The following is a 26154-nucleotide window of genomic DNA, read 5'->3' as shown; positions in this document are numbered from 1 at the left end:
GGCAATGGCCGACGCGCGGATTACTCTGATTTCTCCGTTATACTTAATACTCGTGCGAGGTTTGTCCATCTACCGAACATGAAATTTATCACGTCGAGTTACGCGGATGAGTCCGTGGAACGAGAATTGCTTTTAATCGAGGGGAGGGGAGGGGAGAGGGGGGGGGGAGGGAGACCGGACGAAGGGAAGAAGGCTCGAGACGCGTTTGATTATACTCGCTTTGTGTTTTGGGGATTAACGGCGGATCTATGACCCGCCGTTCTTAATCGAATATTTGCATATATTGATTCGCGACGACGCAAATGGTATCGATTTAACGTTAACATATTATTAGCATCTCGTTCACGGAATTTATGAGGACGGGAAAAAGTCACGATAGAGAAAATTCAGCCTGCGTGCAGGTGTACTTATGATGGCCGATAATAAAGTAAGGTCGGGGCACGTCGTCCGTCGGTATCGTGCTGTTTCTACTCAAGGTATGCGAGTCAATCTTTGATCAGCCGCACGCGAACGCTCTCAGCACGGAAAGTGTGCTAAAATCTAGCGTAGTAGATCAAGGAAAATTTCAAAACTATAATACTTGACAATTGTTATACTACAGAGTGATACAAAATTTCATACATTATATAGTAGATAAATTAAAATACCAATACAAAAGTAAATTATAATATTTAAAATATATAATGGAAACAATAGTTATATGAAATAAGAATAATCAAGAAAGAAACATATAATAAAAAAATTTTTATTTATTAAAAAATGTTACTTTCTCTATGAAAAAAAGACAATTTTTTTATTCATCTACAAGTTGGTGAATTTTCTTTTCAAACTTTTGTCTACATTGTATGTTAATATTTCTAAAATATTATCGTCACGCACATACATTAATTGCGGATATATAATTTTTATTTTTGCGCTTTTCTTTCTATTCTTACGAATAATAAAAGAATTTTCATACATTATATAGAATGTAATTTTGTCATTTTGGCTTTCTGCGATAAGAAGAAATTTCACCGCTCTTTTATTTGGTCATATTAATTTTTTTATTTCCTTCATTCCTCTTTTTATTGTTTTTGGCGCACGCGGAAGATTATTCTCATTTTTCTCGGATATGCATGCGCGTACGTGGTGCACATCGAATAATGAAAAAGTAAAGTGTGTGCTTCTCTATCGTGTTAAAGCCGGATACATAGGAAAAAAAGGAGAGAGTTTTGCAAATTTGCGCGCAAAATTCAGTTTAACCCTTAATTCGACGTTCTATCTCCATGTACGCATGCACGCAATCCCCGGGATTTTCCTCTCTTTGTGTATTCTATCCCTCGATTTTTCTTGGCTTGTGCGTGCTCGTGGTTGGCCCTTCCATCGGCTTTCCCCGGCGTCATTACGCGGATACTTCCGCTCAATGCGCTCGCTCTACGTATGTTGCGGATTAAATAAAAATAAAATCTCTCCCGCAAAAAGATGTAATGCACATCGACGCAAACCAAGAAGCAGAAATTTGCGAAAATGATGCGATCGCGTCAGCACAAATGCCAATATCATTGTGTTTTCTACATACGTTATTTAAAATAGAAGATATAGAAAATGTCTCAAGCATAGAATACTTTTTCCTTATCACAGATTTTTGGACAAAGTCAATTTTTTTATAATCTTCAACATTACACGGTTAGAATATTACATTAAAAAATCCTGACAAGCAAAAATTTTTAAACTGAAAAAACAAGAATCTCATGTCGATTTTTCCTCTGCTCAAGCTTAATTAGCTGAATAAAAAGAAACCGATTTATGTTTCTACGTCAAAATTGAATATTATGTATATATATTTCTTCTCGAAGAAGGCGAAATTATATATATATAGTTTTGAAATAATTCTTGCTGCGCAATCTTAAGAATTCGAATTCGTTAAACATTAAACCATTAAGCTCGTAAAAGAATTTAATATTTAAAAGAAACTAAGTTTATTAGGAATATGAAATATATTAAATAATTAAAAAATTCAGAACCATATAATATTAAATAATTTAGAAATTTCGAACTTGAATGTGTAAAATGACGAAGAGAGATTGAAAATGATTTCTACATACATATTTCACTTATGAATACTTTAATCAAAATTAAATCTAATTGTATTTAAATCTTTTCAGACGCGAACATGCTATTAGCTTTAGTCGAGGGAACTTGCACGATACTTGGGACATGATATATATGGGTGTTATTTTTGTTTCAGGTATGCGTTCGTGAGACGCGGCGACGGCGACGGCGCCGGCGGCTTCGGCAACGTATGAGCTCGATAAGAGCGCACAGGTATATAGCAGTTAATTATATCAATGCCCCATTAGCGTGCCAGTATACCGCGTGATTGCAATGGCTTTTTATATATAGAAGGGGTTCACCGTCGGCGTCGTCGGAGCTTTTTTCAGTCGGCTATATACGCCTTGACTTGCGAGAGTGGTCCGCGTAAATACGGACCAGTAATTATGTTCGCCGGAGAGAAATTATCCCTCCGGGTTTTAACCAATTACCGCGACTCTGTATGTGTGTGTGTATGCTTGAACTGTCGCGTATAGGCATCAAAAACTCATTTTTTTCTCGGATGCTGAGATTCTTTTCGATAAATGTTTATTAACTTATTTCTAAAGAGACAGAGAGAGACAGAGAGAGAGAGAGAGAGTTGTTCCATAATCTAAAATAATAACGGTATCGATCATGGACAAAAAAAAAGGTCACATCGTTAATATCGATTAAATTGTGTGAATTACTAATTGGTAATTACAACTGACATGCTTCGTTTGCCGACACGGTCCGTGCAATGCGGAAATGTGGTCGATAATGTTATAAATATTTCCCATCGACTTGGGACACGTGTCCCAACGTTGATCAGAAATTTATAGTGCGCGTCGGAAGAATAAAAGTAAATAACCTTGACATTGGGTGTAATTGATGCGTGAAGTTGCGTGGGATATAATCATCGACGCTCGAAGATGCGAGATTATGTCGCAATTTTGTATTTATAGTTTACGATTGTTATTGGCGTGATGAGAATGAGATCAGTTGGGGATAGTTCGGAGAGTGACGAATCTATTAGGAAGATTTATTTGAACAAATAAAATAGTATGTTGACGACGGGTATATAAATATTTTTCAATATCGCTTTGAAATAAATAACATACTCTACTATCACTAGAAAATATTTTAATAACAAACTCTTCAACATAATTAAAATCAATTTTTACTTAACAACGCAATGATTATTCGAGATATTTTTACATTATATGAAAACATTATAATAAACATATTTAAAAGTGAAATTTTTGACAAAATACATGTAAATAACAAAATTGATTTTAAAATTAACTTTAAAGTATTAAATTTGGAAAATATAACGATGAATATATGAAAGAAAAATTTAGCGAAGATTCGTCTTAAAATTCTTGTTATTAATACAATATTTTCCGTCGATTATAAAATACCTGATATACAAAGACGAATGGCGCTTGTCACGTCATAAGGATGTTCATTTTCTTAAGATGGTCATATGCAAATTACCGGAGCGGGTGGTGACACGAACTGGTTTTTCATTCAATGGAAAAACTCAGCTCTGCTCGTTGTTCTGGCTTAACTTTTAGACAAATTTCGACGTGGTAACCACGACGCATTAGGTTAATGCGACCTAGAAAATTCTTTTATTACGTTCCTACGCTGATGCCGGGGCACACAAACATGTACACCTCCTTTATTCGTATTCGGCAGTTCGATACACACTAGTTCACGTAGCAAACACATAGACGCGAACGCCTGATCCTATTCATACGTTGAATTACAAAACACGTTTCATCGCTCGGATTGTTTATTCGGTTTTTCGTGTTTCTTGCAATTTCGCGAGTACACGTATTGTATGAAAGTGTTTAATTCTGATGAAAACAGCATTAAAATAAATTAAATCATTATCATAAGTTTGATATAACTCTGTGCGCAAGATTTATGACGCTCAATTGCGCCATATATCGAAATAATATATATCTGATAAATTAATCTGTCGAATAGCATAAAAATTATTTCAATATTAATTTGTTTAACTTTATAAACAAAATATAATTACATATAACGCGAAAAATAAAATTTTCAATCTAATTTTCAGTAAAGAAACAGAGGCAAAATAGTTTACAGCACACACACACACACATATATAACTTGTAAATTTTTTTTTATAATCTTATATAAAAAAGATAATATAAAACATCTATTTTCAGATTACTACAATATCATTAGTAAAATGTACGGGTCTTTATATCTTGTGTTAAAAATTATCCGCGATTCGACGACATAATTAATCGGCATATTTTTATATAAAATAGCGTTGCACTTGCATTTCATACTCGCTCGCGTTCTCCAGACGTTGGCTCAACCGCCAACACATCTATGCAGGCTCTTTCTCCTTTAAATTTATATACCCGCATACGCACATAATGCTATTGTACTTTCTCGTTGCCGTTAGTTAGTCCTGGAATTTAGCCCTGACTCGACCTCGGCGCCTCAAGTATTCCGAACGTGTAGCGGCTTTAGTCGCGGCGCGACGTGGTGGCGAACGGACGATCAAGGACGCAGACGTTAGTCGTCGAGGGTGATGTCCTCGCTATTGATTGGCAGCCCTGGCCGCGCTCTCGTCAAGGTTTTGACATGCAGATAACACGGCCGCGCGATTGCGGGTTACATCGGAGGCCGGCCTCTATTGTCGCGACCGTTGTGTGTTTCTCGTCAATAGCACTAATGTCGACCAAAAGCACTTTGCCTATCGTCGAACTGACATAATATAAATCGCGCGATAACCATCGTAAATTTTATCTTGTTTCTCATCTTTTGATTTATCGTGAATTTTTTTTTCACATCCTTGCATTTTGGATCAAGTTTAATGTATATAATTTAGGTTGTGTATATTACAATAGATGTGGATACGAAACTATGTAGTTATAGGATAGATAGATGCAAAGTGCATCTATTTATTATCTATCCATCCACCTATCGATGCAGTGCCATTTGCGAAATGAAGATATCTGTTTCGTTACTTGATATCTAATGTAGGGAAATCAAGTGGAGAGAACAGATAGAGTGGTTGCTTCTGATCGGCGAGGCGTGCCTCGACCGGACTGTTTGACGTTTCCTTTGAAATGTCGTTTCATTTCCTGCCCATCGGCATCGATGCCATCATCGCGATAGACAGTAGGATGGACGTTGGATCGAGATGACGACTTTTAGAAATATATAATGTGCTCGGATTTTTTTTTTTTTTTTTTTTTTTTTTTTTTTTTTTTTTTTTTTTTTTTGTATAATACACAAACTAGCTTTGATATAGATAACGTGGATTTTTTTTAGCTGTACGTTCAATTTTATTATTCGAGTGCTCCATAAAAAAAAAAAAAAAAAATACACGATATAATAAAAAGATAAAATTCATGTAAACTGTATTTATCTGTAGACAGATAAAAAGAGATATTTCGGTAAACAATGATAAAAGCAGATTATCTAAAATCGATTGCCATTTATGTCAAAGTATCTTTTAATATAATAGAAAAAAATTTCAACAGTAGTTTTCCATTAAGTCATTATTTGCATATTTCATAATATAATGTTTTATTTCTGTCGCTTTAATTAGAGATTTAAATCGCAGATCGCTCTTTTCGCGAATCTCGCCAAATCGCGCTTATCGACAAACGTCTCAGGGCTTATCGTTAACCCTTAGCGATAGATTGATTGGTAGTTTTCGTCGATACCTGATTTAGGAATACAAATTCGATGGCCGGCGTTTTCCCGATAGGATCTCGCATCGATTGCCGTACATCGACAGTGCGGTGCATCCGCGCGACGTTATGGACGTGGACCGTTGCGCGGCTCGATTGACCGAGTTTGCATCGGTGTTGGAGGTCCCATTGATTTCCTGGCCCATGTCAAGGCTGCACGCGAGAAACCCCCGTTCTTCTCCGACAACCTACGACGATCCCCTTCGACCTCCCGCGACTATTCCCCCCTTCCTAGCACCGCGTCTCATCGTCTTCGCTCGGCTTCGATTCCGCGTGCGTCACGCGTGCGACGCGAATACTCGTGTCTGCGTTTTTCGATTCGCGTCATTAGGAACGGCTTTTGCATCGTTCATCACTTTGTCGTATACCTCATGCGAAAGAAAGCTTTTAGGGCTTTAATATCTCTTTGTATTACACTCCGATGCGTGCGCGTGATGATTATCACGGATGACAGGCAATACGGTAGAGGCGATGATAGATTACAAAAGTTTCTGCACTTGTATGCCGCATATACGCATTACTTGAACGTGGAATTAATATTTCTATCTTATTTTTTACCGCTATGCGTGTTCATCGTTAAGCTTAAGTTTTGATATTTTAGATGTTTGCGTAAATGACAGTCGCGTTACGTATGTATAAGTACTGTCTATTAAAATAGTTGATCGCAACCCGAAATCTGCAACTCGAAATTGGAATGTTCAAGTATTTATTTGTAAGATCTGCAAGTCCCAGTTTGAGTGCTGCATTCTCTTTATGCGATCTGCGTGCGATTTCTCACTTTTTTACCTCAAATGAATTTTTAACAATTTATCGAGATTTGAATAGAAATTGATGTTATTTTATACTTTATCTAATCGTGTCTTTTTATAAATTGAGTTCTAGATAACTCGAAATAATTGGCTAACTATATTTTTAACATTATATATTATATAGAAACTTTTCTGTTTTCATAACAATGAAAACTGTTTTTGATATTTCATCGATTTTCTTGTTTTCCAAACTGACGCAACCATAAAAACTGTCTATCTGCCAATACTGATTCGCATTTATATCGGCTATTTTCTGTGCAATATTATGCAAGAAAAATATTTTTCCATACGCACCAATTCGTATTTTCAGATTATATCGTGTTATTTCTTTTTTGTTTTATTTAGCGCAACTAAAGAACACTTTTATTGTATTACTGAAATATCCATTATTTGTCTCTGTTGATTATTCATTTATCCTTAGTATATAAAATTTAATCGTTTAACCATTTCATTTTTGAATTTTTTGGCTAAACTGTCGTCATTTACTGCATAATACACATAAAATAAATTATATATATGTAAGTTATATAATTAAACATATTCATTCTCTAAATATACATATATATTCGTTTACTGAAATTATTATTAATATTTTCAAAATGATACGCGTATCACATTCTACAAGTTCTGAGAATCCGTTAAAAATCTTGTTTGTATCAAATCGATTATTTATTTCCTTTACATTATCTTTTTATCCAAGAGAGAGAGAGAGAGAGAGAGAGAGAGGAGAGAGATGAACTTGTTAGTTTATACAAATTCGTTTCCATATCATTCTCACTGTTTTGTCAATCTTTTATACTGTTTACATTTGTCAGCATCTAGTATGAAACTTTGGTTATAACTTTTGCTTATCGTACCGTGCTTGGCTATTCTTTGACTTTGTTTCATTTATTCTTGAACGAAGATCGATTCCCGTTGAATTTCCTCGCGATGCGCCCTACGTATCATTCCATTCATTTATAAATAATTCGATTGACTTTGACAACTCGCATACACATTATGAAGATATAGGTATCTTCTAAATATCTACTCTCGAGAAAATGTCTTGAAAGTATTGCTGTTATATAATGGCGATTTATATTTTATATGTATATTATTCGATCCCGATACGCTTATATTATATCGTTATATACTTTGATATTTAGATTACATATTCTACTCTAATTATTAATTGTGTATCATATTGTATATCAACATTGTCCTCTTTTTTTATCGAAGTTAATTGCATGAAATTACATTCAAGACATGTAAGTTTGCGCAAGAAATATTACTTTTTTTTTAAAATAACGTATATGATTTTCTTATTGTGTCGCGCAACCCTGAATTCTATTTGCAGATGTGCCTTCGATCTAGGAAAGAGTACGTTACGCGTGTACGTTGTCATAACTTATCAGCTTTTGCGGCTATATGGCGCGGCCGCCGACGACGTAATAATTCGGTTTATTCCATTCGCGTTGCGTGGCAGGATCTCCGTTATTCAGCGAGTGGTAATTTGAAAGTAATTTGAAAGTACGGCAACTGTCACGGCACGGTCGCGGATTTTGCAACGTGGCGGTCGTGATAGGAGGGCGAGGGGCGGAACAAGCGCATATTAATCGTGACAGTCGCGCGCGGGGCACGAATTTATGAGCGCAGAAGCCACGAGTTAAAATTCAGAAGCGGACGGGAAAGTCTCCGTATATTCGCGTGACCGCTCGAGCTCGTGCTCGACCCTCCATCGCGGTTTACTGTCCAAGTACTCTAACTCCGACACTAATAACCTCGACTGGCGCGTTTACGTATCGTCGCGATATTTTTGTGACGAGAAACGCACTGAATCGAGAATCGACGGAGGAAGCACGTACGAGCATCATCGAAAATCGTAATCGGATCGCGAGGAACACGTAAAGGCGCGTGAAAAGTTTGCTCGAAGGCCAAGCGTGTCTCGTATATGTTTAAGTATGTTCCCGTAGCGATAACTATACGCAAGAAAGAAAAGCTTAAGTTTACGATACAATGTGAAATGAGAGGAAAGTTCCTGTGGAACAATTTTAAGAAAATGGTATGTATAGTTGCATTAATTATTCACACTACGTACTCTAAAGCCACGATGACATAATATCTTATCGCTCAAGTAACATGTATTAAATAAGTTATTTTCAAATCAACTTTCGTTATATTATAAACACTGAAGTAAAAAAGTCGAGTTGTACCAATGTCTAATATTTATGGGTATATACCTTGGGTTGGTAATTCGGATGGATTTATATATTATAGCAGAAATATGAGAACTATTGGAATATATCGTCGAGTTAACCGAACGAGCCGAATGGATGAAATCATTAGTATCGAGGCTACGGTTTCCTGTATCGCTATCACGAATATGGCACTCGGTATACCAGTGGTAAAGCACGAGGAACAGTCAGCCGCTTGAATGATCAGCGCGGCTCAGCCGGATATTACGGTTACTGAAGAATATTCGATTTATGGCTAACTAGATGGGCTCGCTCGTCGATCCGGATGCCGTTCTCTCGTATCTTCGATTCCGTGCCTCTTCGCTGTCGAGTTACCGGCCGCCATTCCGATTAAATTTGAAGTTACTATCGGAAATACGTTTTCTTATGTGTCGCACGTTACAATCTCGCCAAACGTCATAACGTCGTCGATCGGTAGAAATACAACGCGGGTCATGAAGTGACGTGTCGGAAATAACGTTCGAATACGAGACGTGAAAGCGTGATCGCAGACTTATTGCAAAATTTAGTGCATGCGTTTCTTCTCATTACATTTCTCATTACATTTTTACGTGCAATCTCTTTCTCACATTTTTAAAACAAAGACGATACAATTTTCACAACAAGAAGGAATTAAATAAATTTTGTTTTACTTTTTCTGAAGATAATTTAGTTTTTATTATTAGATATTCTTTTATTCTACTTTTCGGGAAGATAATCTAGAATTTTTATTATTATAGATCTATCTTTTAATTACCTTTTTAATTTATTCTTTTCTCTTCCTTTTCTTTTTTTTCTAAAAAAAAAAAAAAACCTCTTTTGTTGTAAAAATGTAAAAGAGCGCAGTTAAATAGAAGAGACTTATAGTCATTACGATATATGAATCGTGACATAAATTGTTCAGGCTCGCACAACTCCGTATGGTTTCATCAATCATCCGCGTAAGCGCGCATTAATAATCGTCCACTATTAAATATGCATTGGTTGTTTGCGAACGAAGCGTCATTCTCTTTCTGCGCGCCTCTTGTTATTCTACCGTGCCCGATTTCTGTCAGCCTTTATATGCCAGCTGCCAGTCACTAATCGTTTACGTAAAATACTCTGTTTTTTTAAATTCGCGCATGGCAATTATCGACATTTATATTATCAATTAATATCGATATATTGATTACACATGCATATGTATATAATAAGCGTATGCGAAGATTGCATACTTTTTAATGAATGTAACTATTTTTTTCTATGTTATATTATATTGCACTGTAAGATATCTTTTGATACGTATATTGTGCGTATTCATTGCCAATAACACTTTGGTTTCTATTGTAATTGTACATTTTATTTTTTCTCATAACTTTTGCAATTATCTAGTTTTTTAAAATAATGTTTCACATATAGAAACGTAAAACGTTATGTTATGTAAATTATACATATTACATATTCGCAGAAATATTTCCGTGTAGTCAATATAATTTTTTAATAGCCCAAAAGCGGTAACATTCCAAAAGCGGAAACGCGTTTAAAGCTCTATTATACGAATACGGGATGCCAGATATTCGTGGGACTGCGAGAAAGATAAATCTTTTCTGCCCGAAACACAGTAATGGAAAAACACTCGGTGGCATCGGTTGTCATCCTTCCAACCGATATTGGTGTTGCCAACGCGGTTGCATAGGTCAGGTTAGAGTAGATATGCGAAGGAAAATAACAATTCGTCTTTCGTCGAGTAGAAGTGCGCAAGTTTGTACACTGCCGTTGAAAATAGGTCAGTCGAAGTCGAATTATTTGGCGCGATTTTCTCTGTTTCCGCGATGGGCGATGCTCTCGCAACGGAAAACACGACGATTCTCGACCGGATGATAATCCACGACGTTTCCAATTCCGGAAAGTTGCCAAAGTATCCTTCTATCTACGAGAGTCGCATCCCGATATGAGATATCACAGATCGATAAGTAGCGCTCTCCGCGAAATCCTTGAACGGATATTTTCGACAGTGGCCATTAATTACTCGCGATATAATCGCACAACTGCTCGTATAGATTCGCCGTAATACTGATTGAAGTAGGACCAAATTTATGGCATACTACTGATAATCAATGCATGTCAATATCTTGCTCTTTATTTTCAAAATAAAATGATATATAGCAACGGCAAATTAAGAATATGCTATATATATCTCTGTAATCTTTGAATTACATAGTCAAATGTAATAATGCAATAAATGCAATAAATGCAATATATATATATATATATGTATAAAGATTGTATTATAATTTATAAATAAATTTATACAGAAATTGATAAATATAATAAATTATTATTACGTTATTATTACTACTTATGTCACTATTTTAATCAATTTTCCGCTTATGCATTCATCGAACACTATTTTTATCATTATTAACAACTTATCAGTTACATGATAAATTCTTATCACACTACAAAGTAATCCCATTTGATGACTACAATTGTCAGATTTAAGTAATGAAACTATTTTGGTGTCTATCTTGACTATCTTGAGTGGAAACTTCAATGGAGCTGGCGTGATGTAATTGAAATTTTAGATCGAGCTTGGTCCGGATAATTGAGCGAAGTAAAAGGAGTGTTCTCGCTATACAGAGAAAGAGCCTTGTGTACGCCACCGATCCAAGAATGGGCGAGGGTGGCGACGATTCTAGCCGCGGTGGGCTGGCGAGGCTGGCGGCGTAGGAGGATTTGGAGCTCTGCCACGTCGGGAGCACCCTCCTGCTCGAGAGCTCTACTGCGATCACCGATACCACACTACAGTACCTCCGCGGTTGGTACTCGTTAGGGTTTGAAGGATGCCAGAGAGAAGCGCGCGGTCCTCTCGAGGAGGAAACAGGTGGAACGACCGAGACTCCGCTCGCCGAAAGAGCGTAAATATTGATATTCTCTCTTGCAGCGTGTAACTAGTTTATCATCTTTGTTGAATATAACAGCGCTCGCGAATTAATATTATTTCGGCATCGACCGTGTACCGCTATTAATAATACAATATTATTCGATACTTACGAGAGATGGTGTCTGAAATTTTTAATATCTGAAGAATATAGAATTGTTTACTAGACTTTTATCATGAATATGTATCTTGTTAGAAGTAAACGTAAGGAAAATACCAATAATGGCGATGTTAGTCAATGCCATTGACTATAAGATCTCTACATTCTTGTAACGATAAAAGTTAAACTTATGTTTCCGTTTATTCCGTGATTATTAATGAGTCTATATTCGTCGGAATGTAAATGCAGTAGATTGTGTGGGTGGCCTTCGCTGTCTGACCTCGAAGCAAAAACTGTTTCTTATATCATTTATTTTAATGTCTTAAATAAGAAGATACCCTTACCACTTGTCGTTATTATATCAAGTATAATTTTCATTTAGAAATTTTTTTACAATCATGATATAACCATACAATTTAATCCGTAAAAGTATGATATACTTCACATTATAAAAAAATATATATTAAAATTATTTGAAAATTAAAAATATCTAAAGTAAATTATTGAATCATCATTGATACGCTCTTCGCATTAAAAATAATGGCGATTAAATGTTTTGTTTTTTGTTTACTTAAGCAAACTCTACAATATATGGGATCATATGTTGTGTTTATACGTTTACAAGATGTCGAGAATATTGATAAGATGCAACTAGTAGTAGTAAAATTTCAGTAATAGAGAATCGTTATCGCAAAACTGCCAGGGGAAAGAGTCCGAGTGTAGGCAGCCGTCGGTCACGAGTACAACGCGTCCGATGTTTCGTGCAAAGTGATCGATAACGCTGGTTCTTTCATGCTGCAAAAACCTTTGCCGGTTACATTTGCGGATTATTAATACGTGCCACTAGTGAATCGCGATCAACGGATGAGCGAGTATAGCCAATTTCAGTTTATCGACATTGTTTGCACTTTGTTACCGTTACTCGCGCATCTCTACCTTTATTCTTTCTACTTGTCTACAATTTATCGTTTTGTTTCTGCTTGTCGCACGTAGTACGAGTATTTTTTTAATAGGCAATAAATTTTTTGGACGTTTCACATTAATTGCAAAAGTTAAAATATTTGGAGAAATCGTTTAATTGATTATTAAGTGATAAATGCACATGATAAGCGCGACAGGGTAATGCTACACTTAATCTTTAATTATTAAGACAAAATTGCATTTGATCCGTGATAATAATATCAGAATATAGAGTATGTAAATCTTTCTTTATAAATGTATAGTCTAGTTTTTATTTTCCATGTGATTTTAATTTCATATGCTTACTTCATAGATTTGTGTTGCTTCTTAGAAATATATTGACATAAATTATAATTATTTATTTGTCGGAATTAGCTGATATTATTATATTGTAAAGAAATATAAGAGAATTAATCGATCGGAAAGAGCATAACTGAATAAGACGATCTATGTTAGCACTCCGCAAAATATGCGTTATTCTTATAAAACGCGAAGAATATTTTTATCATCGCCTCGAAAGCACGAGGAATAGTATTATTGTGATCGTGGAAAGAGCGTGCTGATGAGACATACGCCATATAAGGTGGCTGCATGTATCCGTTCATTTTCATGCAATCACGAAGATGCATCCAAGTGGCAGAGAGAGAGAGAGAGAGAGAGAGAGAGAGAGAGAGAGAGAGAGAGAGAACTATGCTTGTATTGTGGTGCCCGTTATGTCAAAGGCTAAGCCTATCTTGTTTGTGTGTATATGATAGTAGGCAGAGGGTTGACGTCAGACACGATCGCGTAATAAAACTTTATTATTCTCTTTGAAGTAGTATAATGAGTAACGAGTATCGCGATGACGATGCCATTCATCACGCACATGATTTGCCCAATGCAATATTTTTCCGATATTAAAATAGAAGAATTAATTTATATCCTGTAAAAATGTTTTTGTTTCTCTCCCTTGTATAATTACTGCGAAAGATATATATTGTATATCGTTCTTATGTATATCATAAGATACAAAAATTATATCGAGTGGAATATTAGCAATCAAGATTCCTATCGTGATAATACTAATAGAAATATTTTTGATAAGAATACTTGAAATTTTCACGAGGTATTTAATTCGATATTTGTAACGAGCGAATGAAGTCAAAATCTCTACGAATTAGTTACACTTACAAAAGCATTAACAATATATTGTAATTTATAATTCATCTACATTTATAATAATGTTTCATAGGCATCGTCTTTTTTAAATCTAAAGGTATCTAGATAGTACAAAATATTAGCTTTTCTAAAATTGCAGACAATCTTTTAAACGAGAGTATTTGTGGAAGATATAAAATTTTTTTATTATTTCTTCCAAGAATTTTAAATACGCCCATATTAATTATTTTATTCTCACACGCTCCAAACATTTCTAATCATAGAAAAGCTCAATCGGGCGATATATACGCGATGCTGCGTAAATACAAAGAAGACTTGAGCAACAACTGGCAGCATCCTATTTTCTACCCTACAGACTCTCATATATTATATGTATGATTATATTTAAAGACGGACTATATGTATCATATGAAACATCACGATAATTTACAATACGTCTTACAAATTACTTTCAACATCAGCATCATTACTCCGAGCATCAAGTTTTAGGAGAAAAAATTGCATGCTTAAGGCAACTCTTAAAGAAATCATTCCCCTCGCACACGCTTTGTTCAAATTTAAATGAGCATGCAAACGGTTGACTTACGCAGCGTATGCAAACGGAGCGCGATGCGTGGCGGGCAGCAGAACGGCCGTGGCCGCGAGGAGAACGAGGCTCCCGGATGCGGCGTGAAAGGACCCCATGGTTGTCATCCCCCGGAGTCGCCGCGGCTGTCCACGCTCTAGAAAGACCGCTGGAACGATGACGACGGCGAGGACGAGGACGGCGACGAAGGGAACGTCGACGGCTGTCCCGAGGCGTTGCTACCTGGCGCGTTGACCCGGCGTCTCTCTGCGTGTCGTCCGCGTCTCACCCTCCCACCCTCCCTCCCGCCCGCCCCGCCCTCCTACCCCCGTCTTGCTTCCTCGTCGGGTTCCTCTCCGTGTGCTCTCTGGCTCTCCGCTTTTTCCCGATTTTCTCTTACAATTTTTCTCGCTCGATTTAACAGCTCACACCTCTGCCCCTGCTCTCTCCCGTCACTGTCACTCACGTCCCTTCGTCAACACTGAAGCGACGATGTCGGATCGCGATATCGCGGCACTCGGTTTAATCCGAATGATTCTGTATCGCGTACACCACCTTCCTTCGTCTCGCGCGAGAGCGTATATTTGCGCTTCGCCACTTGAGATCGCACAAGAGTCTTGACACCGCCCGATGAACGGAGACGTGTAATAAGTTTGTAAGATTATTTATTAACTTCTCACTAGATACTTTCTATTCTTGTCTCTCCCGAGTCCTCGTTTCTTCTTCCCGCTCGGCGTCGAGTTTCGTTCGCGATTCCCGTTGCGTTTTCGGGGTTGCGAAAGAGGTACCGGGGGACAACGGAGAAGGGAGATATAACGGCGAGGTCCTCTCCTGGAGGTTGTGTGCCTCCTTCGTCCTGAAGAGTCCTACAGCGCCGGAGTCTCCTGATCGCCGGCGATGCCCTGCCACGAGTTCCGCTTCCGCTCCAGGATTCTTCCTCTCACGATGGACATTTTTCCCGTTTGCACCTTCCTTCGCTTTTCTCTGCTCACCCGCGCTCTTTCTCTCGCCTCTTCTCACTCTCTCTCTCTCTCGCTCTTCTCTCGCGGGGACACTCGGTCAGCACCCGCGGTACACCGCTACGCGCTCGGGAGTGGCGGCTCTCGCGTCTAGCCCGGCCGTTTCAGCGCGCAGGCGCAATTCCTTCCTTCCTGCCTGCCTGCCTGCCTGCCTGCTTGCCTACCTGTCTCTACCCACCCTTCGTCATCCCTTACTCCCACTCTCTTTCTCTTTCTCTTGCGCCTACTCTAACATGTTCGCCTGCTTGCCTCGAGCCGACGACTGCCGTCGTGCCTGCGCTCGCTGTCACCCTGACTGCTTGATTGTTTCATGAACTTAGTAGTTTTCGTCACCCCTACCTCCTGCCATCCTTCTCGTCAGATCTCGCTATTGCGTAGATTGATGCGCAGCGGAAGAAGATCATGTTTATTTAGCAGTTTCTTTTCAGAAGATCGTTGGATTAAAATTCATTTATGAAATAATGCGTTAATGCGTTTGCGTGGGAGATCGTGACATTTCATAAGATGCTTACATAAAATGAAATCTTTTAAAATGTTGTTAAATTAGGTAACTGATGTATGTAAATGTATACAATCTATATAACTAAACTTTCAATTAGATATACGCCCTAATTGAAATAATGGCCATTATGATGTTTCGAGTGTGGTTGTACTGTATATTACAAAGATATTATCGAGACTAAGAACTACGCGATTGTCTGTTATCGTCTTGTCTCATAATCGTCTCATGAAGTTGATTTTCATCTCTTTGTCTTTGCGTGAATTTATACATATTATAAAGCATGGTAAGCTCGCTATTATCTCTTATAAATTTTGACATTGTGTTTGACAAAGCATAAAATTGTTCGCGTAACTGAAATACTGCTACTTCGTTATTTATAGAATTTATGATTTATTTATTTATTAATTATAATCTTGAAATTTTGATAAGATCACATAATTGTTACACTTTAGGAAACACGTGTGCACGTGTTAAATGGCTGCTGTTAAATTTCGATTAAAGTAGTATATAAAAAAATTATTGTTTCAATTATCTGTATGATTGCAAAACTTAATAATCACGTCCTCTCGTACACGTGCACGATAATATATATTATTCTCTCTCGTGTTCAAACAATCGTTCGGGAGACTAAACCAATCCTCTCTTGTCTCCATCTCTTATCCTGCAATTCGTACGAAAGGATTACTGTCGCGTCTGTACCGTTTACGTTTACTTCTCCGGCAATTTAGTTATTTTAATAATTATTTTAATAGTTATTTTCTTATATCGGGGTTAATCAACTTGTAGCATCGAATCGGTCGCGCTTCCATCATCGTCGTTTCGTTCGCTTTTTATTCAGTTTTTCATTTCTTCTTATTTTGTGTACTCTTCCTCCTTCTATGCACGACGTAGAATTTACCTCAGCGGCGAAAAGCGTATCATTACGTTACTCTACCGATTGCGTCGGGGAATATTCAAATGTAAAATGGCGAGAGTACATAACGGCGATAATATAAAAGAGTGAAAAGAGGTGCGTCAAAAGATATTCCATTTGCAGAGATGCACGCCCCGCGCTACTTCGTGAAAAATATCCCTCGAGAACGTCGTCGAGCGCTTTTGAAGGGCGAGAACGGTGACGCACGTCAAAAGAGCGGACTATGATACTTTCGCGTTCGAGGACCCACGCACGCATGTAATGACGAAATGCGCGTACGTGCGTGCGACATCGAGACGCCCGGAGTTCTCGCGTCCGCTGGAGCGAAGATAACGCGGATCGTAACGCACATCCTTTCCGCCCGTGCAACTTTGGATCAAATTCTCGGGAGTTACGGGAGAAAACTTTGAATACGCAGTACAAATGCGAGTTTGCGCCCTCCATCGAGTCATGCGATGTGTAGATATATAGGATGTATCATAAATTGCGCATTTGTTATGTGTATTAACGGAGACCGTACGTTTGTTTCGATATTGTTGCAATTTCACAAAGAATTAAAAATGTTTTGACAATTTTGAACAATAAGCGTCGAAAATGCAAATATATATATCGCAAAATCTGATTTTGACTTGAGAATATTTATATCAAATATTAAAAACTCACAACTAAATGTTTGCGCAAAAAGAAAATCAACTGCTGCAAAATATTTACAGGACAAAGTTTACGATTTTTCTAGGACATCCTGTCTACACAGAACGTCGGAGTACCTACACAAGCGACGGGATGATGAGGGTAAATTTTATGTGCTTTAATTTAAGTCTAAGCTTGCCTGGGAGGAATGTTCTACATTGGCATTTTTTATCTCTTTAATGTAATTTGTGTATTCCATCTGTTCTTGGGATTTATGATTATAATTTAATCGCCGATGCGCAAAGTATCTATTAATCCAAGGAGATCTCTTATCGCAATCTGTAATTTACATAATCCTGATTACGCGCGTATAAAATATATTTTTATGAATTCATTACTTTATGAAAAATGATGCATCTTGGACATTTAGAAAATTATATTTATAAAAGTATAATACACTAAGAAGATATCCTCGCAAGCTCGTTCTATCTGATTTGAATTTTTTACACTGGTGTATCGAAAATATTGCACATTATATTTGATTATACAAAAAATATTATATTCTATGTCTAAATATATATTATAATATATATCTTTTTTGATTTATGTAAGTGTTTGAAACGTAAAGTTTATCAAACATAAAGATTATGACATAACTTTTTGTGTAAAATTTTTATGATATATTATATAATATTATACGATGCGAACGCGATAATTCAGTTTGATGCAAAAATATCGGTGCTTTTAACGATACATGCATAAATCCTATTATATATCGAATGTGAAAAATTTGATTGGATTTTATTTCAGTCCCGCGTCCTTTTATTTCATTTTCATGCTTCAACTTTCATTCCTCGTTTCGTTTCGTAGAATATTGCTCTTTCGTATTTTTAATATTTAGCTACAATCCGACAGTTTTGACAGTAATTGTACACTTGCGTCAGAATTTTTTAATTTCTTCGCCTGTCGCATCTCGGTTCTAAATTTGTATATTTCGTTGACGTTAATTCCTGAATTTAAACACCCAAAAAATTATATTTTATCTTATTAGACAATGAAGGGAGAGACACAAGATAAATAAAATAAATTATTTTAATTACAATATATGGCTCTTTAAAATATAATTAAATTTTGACATTATTTATAAATATAATATATTTATGTGTAATACATTTATGTGTAATTAATATAAAAGAAAAAAAAATTCTTAGGATAATAGAAATAATAATTTTATTTTAACAGCTACAAACAATAGATTGATAATTAGAGATCGCGGCATGTTTATACCAATTGCAGTTCTCTTTCTCTCTCTCTCTCTCTCTCTCTCTCTCTCTCTCTCTTTTCTATCATCAGTTAACATAGTTAATTGTTAAGTTGCCAACGGATATTCTGGCCTCCCATGCACGATTGGTCCCAGTGCATCTAGTCAGACAAACGACGCCTGGTCTCGACAGTAGTGCAGGTAAACGCACGAGCCGACGCACGAACTCCGGCGCGCTCGTGGACCTACAGCGCGATGATTGTCGCTTACATCCGATGCTGCGAGTATTATCGTCGAGCATTATCTTCAAGAGAGAGAGAGAGAGAGAGAGAGAGAGAGGTATAAAATATATACGTATACGATATATAGCAATGGGATTTGTGGAGAAGAGATGAAAGCGCGTGCGCGAGAGATCAAAACCAGCGGGCTCTCTGTCGCCTGGGATGACGACGGACCGTCTATTGATCTTGGCGAACATGGAACGAGCCGCGCTCGAAACCTCTCCTGTATCACCGGTTCACAATTCCACTTGTTCCAAAGACTGACCAATCGACCGACCGACCGTGCTTGTCCGGATGATCCGGCTAAATATGGAGACAAACGCGATATATCGCGGGGAGCCGTCAGCCAAATGCCGGAGAGTCCCACGGGACTCGTCGTACCGCACGCAACGCTATTCCGCCTGTTTTCAATCAAAAGGCGACACGGCATAAGTTGAACCATCGCCCGTATATTGTCATATATTAATTGTCAAAATTGTAAACAACCGTAACGCGCAGGGAGATGATTAATTCAGCATCCAAGTTGAGTATAATTTTAATATTTTATATATATAGAACATAATTGTTGGGTTAATATTAAGTAGCTAATGTGGCTAAAGAGAGAAAAAAAGAGAAACTGCTTTTTATTAAGCTATTTATAGTAAGTGACATAACAAATTTTATAAAAAGTGAAAAAGAAAGAAATATGACTGATGCATAACATATTAAGAGTTATTTGTAATTTCATTATACAATACTGAATTAAAAGATAATAATAGAGTGGATACTTATATGTATCGTTAATTCATTAATTTAATATATAAATAAATTAAACCGCCGTTTACGCGGAATCTAAAATTCTATGAATACTCATTCCATCTTACACACCACTATTTTATCTAAAATTTTTAACAAGGTGCGTTAAAGAAGCCCTATGTAATTGTGTGCGTTATAAGTCTTATCTAAGGTAACCTTTTTATATAAATCGCGCGAGCCCTCGTAACCGTTCCAAACATTCCTTTTACTCGTATAAATAAGTAACGTCTCTCGAATAAAGCCAATTTTATCACCCAGGTCTCAGGAATCTCGCGCTTCGAAGTTAAAGCGGCGAAAAATACCGCCGACCTTACGCGCAAATTTTTTCCAAATACTTTTTTTTTCTCCACGGGGATACGTCGTTCACGCGCACGTCTTGATACCGATATCAGCATCGAAGATGGATGGAGATTTTTGTTTGTTCGCGATAGAGGGATCTTTCGGGGCTACTTTGAGGATCTTAAGAGGAACTGCAGTCGTATCAGCTGCCTACGAGCGGGAAAGAAAAAATGATACGTCGTCATCGATGAGAACATAGGGATACCAGGAGAAGCAGGAGAGACAGATCGTGGGACGCGCTGACGTCATTACAGTTACATCTACATACCATACACCTCGGGAGTGGCTTCAGGCGCATGCGGTCTGTGATTCTTCCGCATGACATCGCGCGGCTCAAAAGCGGTAATTACGGTAGAATTTCGAGCATACTGTCGCGCACAATAGTGACAAGATTGTTAGTTTAAATATTATGCGTCATTTCCAGTTGTAAATCTAATTTTTTATGTTTATTGAATATATATATATATATATATATATATATATATATATATATATATATACACATGAAGAAAATATTGTTCAAATAACATTGACATTTCTATTATATATTACCTTGCATTTCAAGCTAATTATAATTTTTAATTTATTCCTGTTTATCGAAATAGTCTTCAGCTTCAGTCGATTATGAAATTAATTTGAAAGAGTTAAGCATTTCGTTAGTAAACAGTTTCTTTTTGATAGGACCGATCCTTTCCACTTGATGCGGAATAAATCGGATCCGCGACGGAACACGTGTTCGTATCGATCTCTTTTCTCATCGCGACCGAATTCCTGTCCGCCTCCGCAACAAACTTTTAACCGGGACTATCGCTTTCCCTCGATCGAAAGTCAGGATCGCCGATGTTGGCTCGTACGCATATATAGTGCGCGTCTATGTTCTTCCTTTCATAGCTCGTACGTGCGTATGCATTATAGAGCGACGGCGAATCCGGCGATCACGAACGTGATAGCCGCGATAAAACTCGCTCGAGCAAGTACTTATGTTCCCTATCTATATTATCTGCTTTAACTTTGATAGGGCGAGACCTGCATTATAACGCGTAGTCGGACGCTTCGAGAAGCGTCCCGCGTGCATACGACAGTAATATCAGCGTATCTTTCGCATTCCCGGGAATAGAGATACTTGCGAGCCAACAGACAATCGACTCGAGTGGCACTTGAGCGAGCACCGCGGTCGTTCGCTCGTCGCTCTTTAAAATCTCATTTGCATGGCAGGTGGTACATATTCGTGGCAAATGGTGGCGTATAACGTCTCCTCCGCAGGGAGTGCGTCAAAGTGCGCGTGGCATGTTATCGCATATGTACATGCGAATCTCTATCTCGGAAGTAGTAAAAACCGAGTAATAGGAAAGGAAAACTTTCGACTTGTCGAAAGACACGTGGCCGTCGAGATAAGATCGCGCAGTCGAACAGATGTATAGCCAGCCAGATGTTATCTCAATCGCCACGCGCAATAGTTTTGTTCTCATAATCGATTATGTAGACGTTGATACGAATAAATGTGGCTAAGTTATTAAAGAGAGCCCGAAACTGATTGCGATACACGTGTATAAAAATAAACGTATTATTGCCGTTTCATTGTAGGCGTGAAAGATGAACGCGTATCACGAGGGGCGTTTTGTACGTCACCGTAACCGCGTGTAAAGAGTCACAATTTATGACAATGTAATCCGGGAGTGTCCGGAGAGGATTACAGAGGCGCAGTCGTGGGTAGACGACGTGTAGAATTCCTAAATACTCCCGTACTGGGAATAAATTGTAAACGGAGAGAGTATACGCTGGCACGTAGACATCGGATCAACACCGTAAAGTCGGCAAAAACATTTAACTTACACCGAGGGACGAATATATAAGCAAGGGTTGAAATCGGTAGAATAATTTTGTGATGATGACTAAGGTAGATTTCTCTCGCTACCGATTCGTGTTAAATCTATTTAACTATTCCTTCGAGAATAATATATCGTATGAGTAATTTATTGTTATTATTCTATTTTTATTTTATTATATTCGTTAATTATCTGACGTACATTTTTGCCGTTAATCGATAAAATTCGCTTATTCTATTAAATTATATTAATGGATGATTTTATCAATGTATGATTTTAATTTATGATTAATTTATTCGACCTTTGATAATTTATTATAAAAGAGAATCGGGATTGTATACAAAATTATCTTTAATAATAGTAATCAATGGTAAAATTTCCAACGCCAAAATCTATTGCAAATTATATTGCATCTGTGTATAGAACGCTATATGTGTGGATACATTACTTCTCTCATATATTTTAAATAATATTCCGCGCAGACATTATCAAGTCCATTCGTCCACGTTTGCGTACTAGAAGAAGATTTTCGGTATCGTTGACAAGAGAGACATGAGAGAGAGAGAGAGAGAGAGAGAGAGAGAGGCAAAGAAAGAGAGAGATTCGAGACAGGATATGTGCAACAGGCAGGCAAGCAGGCAGGCAGGCAAAGCAAAGGGGTCGAGCTGCTATATCCACATCGGCCAATCGGCCGATCGGCACCTGGCTCGAATTGTGGCGATGATTTTCCAACCTCCCCTAATCTATCTAGCACATTTCCCCCCCTTCTGATCGCTTTTCTTTCCCCAGGGCGTGGCGTTCAACAGGCCTGGCTGTTCGCCAACCTTTTTCCTTCCTGCCTTTCGTTAGCTCTTCATCGCATTCATCCCCTTGCCTTCTGCGGTACGTTTCCGCGAACGTGAGACCGACGGCCGAGCGAGGTAGAAAAGAATTAAGACTGCGCTAACACAATTGATGTTCCTCTCCTCTAGCGAAACGGGGTGCCGGGTACTCTATTGTGTCTTGCGATATATACATTACGGCAGCCCTATTGTGCACGTAGCTCATGTACGGCGAGTAAGAAGCGAGAGAAAATAAGATTACGCGAGAATTTGAAACTCTGCGATTCTTGCTAGCGCCAAATTTCAGTTTTGATGATGTTTCACGGAAGAAACTTTGCCATAGTTTAAGAATAATCATATATTGTGAAGAGAGAAATTTTTTTTTCTAGAGCGCGTAAAGGATAGGATTATAAATCTTTAAATACACGCGTTCGAGAATGTTTCTCAAATCAATTCAATTGCGCGTACATAATTGTTTGTCTATATATGTATAATAGCCTTGTATCACGCGGCAAATATATTCCGCTATTTATATGATCTCGCGTTATATACGCGATACTCATGAGTTGTATAAAACTTGGAAATATGTTGTTCATTATGAAAGAAATACAAAATTTTTCATGAAATTTGAAATTTATCTACCGTGTTATATGTGACGATGATTTATCGTGTCGTACAAAGCAATTTTTTTTACCATGTTATACGAATCCGTGTTATAGAACTGCCATGATATACGGGGATTTATTGTACTTGAAAAAAGTTATAATAACGTTTTATCTTTAGGGCTTCCTTTTTTTTTATCTAAATAGATAAATAAATGCAAGAAGAGCAAAAACACGAATGAAAGATACGAAAATAGACGCGTGAAGAAAAGTTAAGAAGTTATCTACTGAAATTATTGCTGCAAAAGCTTTCACTAAAACACGTTTTTTCGCCCCGAAATTCTTATGCGTTTGATCTCGATGTCCGTATTTGCCGCCGTTATTTTTTATGTGCCAATTTCAAATCATTAACTGCATGTGCCTATTTTACGGTCGTATATATATAATATACTGGCGCATACCACTTATATTTAACTCGTCAACGGGTATTCGCGCTTAGGATTCATTCGTATACGTGTTTGTGTGTGTGAAAGCTTATGGCGCTTATGCATGGGCGAACAAAAGCTGCAATAGTCAGCTGCAACCAGCCCAATACTTATCCCAAATCTCTCTCTTTTGCCTCAGGCCGTCAGCAAAATGTTGCTGAACGCTATTAACGATGCATCGTCAAAAGGCGAGAGTTACGTGCCGTTGATGGGGGAAAAAAAAAAAGAAAAAAAACCAGAGCTTTCAAAGAAGATTTACACCCGCAAAGCACGCAAAGGACATGGGAAATTAGAGAGAGGAAATTATCTTGATATGTTTTGTTTCGATCTTAATATGCTTATTTATCAAAATCATGATTTTTAAAGCCTAATCTACTTTTTTCAAAAATTGCAAAACACACGGGTATCCTTTTTGCGTAATTTAAATTTCTCGCGAAGTAACTGACGTAAATTTGATAACGCGTAAACTCGATATACCTTCGAAGATATCGATGTCTAGTGAAGCTCGAGACACCGTGAAACATCTGATTGCTGTCAAGCGGTGCCGTGCTATCGCTCTGGCGTATGGAGATGTCTTATCGATGAGAGGTCTTGCTCGACAGGTAGTGTGCTTCTTACGGCATTATCGAAGTTATCGCGATATATTACTACCAAAGTGTAGGTGGTCGACAACTTTCTAGATAATCAAGATTTCGAACCACTATCAGGCTTAATTTTTTTTTCTTTCATCTTTCCTACTCCTTACTTGACTCTTCCTTCCGAAATTTGAGTTAGTATTTTATAACAGGAGATTACAAATGCGGCGAACAAACTCCGTGCCTTTTTGCGAAATCGAGATTTCATATATAAAAAATGCTTGCTTTTTCCTGGAGATTAAAATATGACGAGGCTCAGTTGGATAGTATTGATCTCGAGAAAACGAATTTCAATCCTTTTGTTCAAACCGAATGGAATATCAAGAGGTTATTAGATTTAAGCCTTTATCCGTCGCTGAGTTAAAATTTCCCCGAACTGGCGAAGGGGTGCGAGCGGTAAGTTCTTATAAAAATATTGTCGCTCTCTCGCGGGACGCTTTTACATGGTACGGTCGAAATTTTTACTCGCCATTATCGACAAAGTACATCTTTTATAATTAGCTTTTATAACAGTTTTATGACTCTTGCTGAAAAATAGTAATTACGATATATTCATTATTACGTTTATCTACATACACTTGTTATGATTTTGTGCACAGAGGAATCTGATAGCATTAGAAATATCGAATTGATAATCTCTTAGAAACTATACATTGTAATATATTTTACACAGCATGAGCATTGATTTCAAAGTTCACGAAGAAATTCGATTTCGAGTCAATTTTTTCTCGGCACAAATTTCACCACTTGCTATGTTTTTTCAAAACTTTTTAATTTTCCTCGAATATCTTCGTGGCTAATTCTCTCAAGTTAAAATACAAGTAGAGCCCGCTTGAACTTACCCGAGGTCTTTGTTATTTATTTGCATTGCTGAAGTTTAATTCAACAAAGCCCATTAATTTTCAATTTGCTTTTAACTCAAAAACTATAGATGCCGGGAGATTGAAATAACCAACTTTCTTCTTCAAGAATGCTGGTGGTGGTTCTGGTAACCGATGGTTACCGATCATTGTAGCGCTTTTGCTAGCTTCTGTTTCTGTAATATCGGCGTCAAAACGTTCGCGAAAGCCGCGATGGATTGCATTGACTTCAGGAAAACGCAGAAACTCGTTAGGAGAATTTTACGTCGGAACGAAGCCGTGCGCGACGGCGCAAAGTATCGAGCTATCGATTTCATGGCTCGTCGGTTCGTCCGATAAGGCAAACCTACCCCTCTCCACGCTTCGCACCTCTCGTCTTGCACCAATCTCATCTTCGACGATTCGACCTTCGTCTGCTTCAACGATCTTAACTGTTCCAGTCATCAGCGGTGAGGAAGTCAAGCAAAGGCGTTTGAGTGACGAGGTAAACGAAAAAGAAGGATAATTTATTGTTAATAATTTTATTCGACCATAATATCGCAATAATAGCAATTTTTAAACATAAGCGATTAAAAGAAAATAGCATGTTTACAATGTCTATTTCCAGTAGCGTAAATAAGTGACAAATCTTTAATTTTTTTATTTAATTTTTGATTTTATAATAT

The 26154-nt window shown here is 37.5% G+C and overlaps 1 protein-coding gene across 21 annotated transcripts in view; it reads right to left on the bottom strand.

The window, feature by feature from the left end:
* Rdl (Resistant to dieldrin) overlaps nt 1–14805 on the bottom strand; it is a 72189-nt gene extending 57384 nt beyond the window's left edge. For all 21 annotated transcript variants that reach the window (XM_070313890.1, XM_070313891.1, XM_070313892.1 and 18 more), the window contains exon 1: nt 14542–14805. In XM_070313890.1, the coding sequence (XP_070169991.1) occupies nt 14542–14648 (107 nt within the window). In that variant the 5' untranslated portion in view covers nt 14649–14805. The remainder of the gene's footprint in view (nt 1–14541) is intronic.
* Nucleotides 14806–26154: the final 11349 nt, after the last annotated feature.

Source organism: Polyergus mexicanus, unplaced genomic scaffold (genome assembly GCF_030449975.1).
Source record: "Polyergus mexicanus isolate NDT 795.1 unplaced genomic scaffold, iyPolMexi1.0 SCAF_26, whole genome shotgun sequence".
NCBI classification, from domain to species: Eukaryota; Metazoa; Arthropoda; class Insecta; order Hymenoptera; family Formicidae; genus Polyergus; species Polyergus mexicanus.
This window is presented reverse-complemented; position numbering and strand designations above follow the sequence as displayed.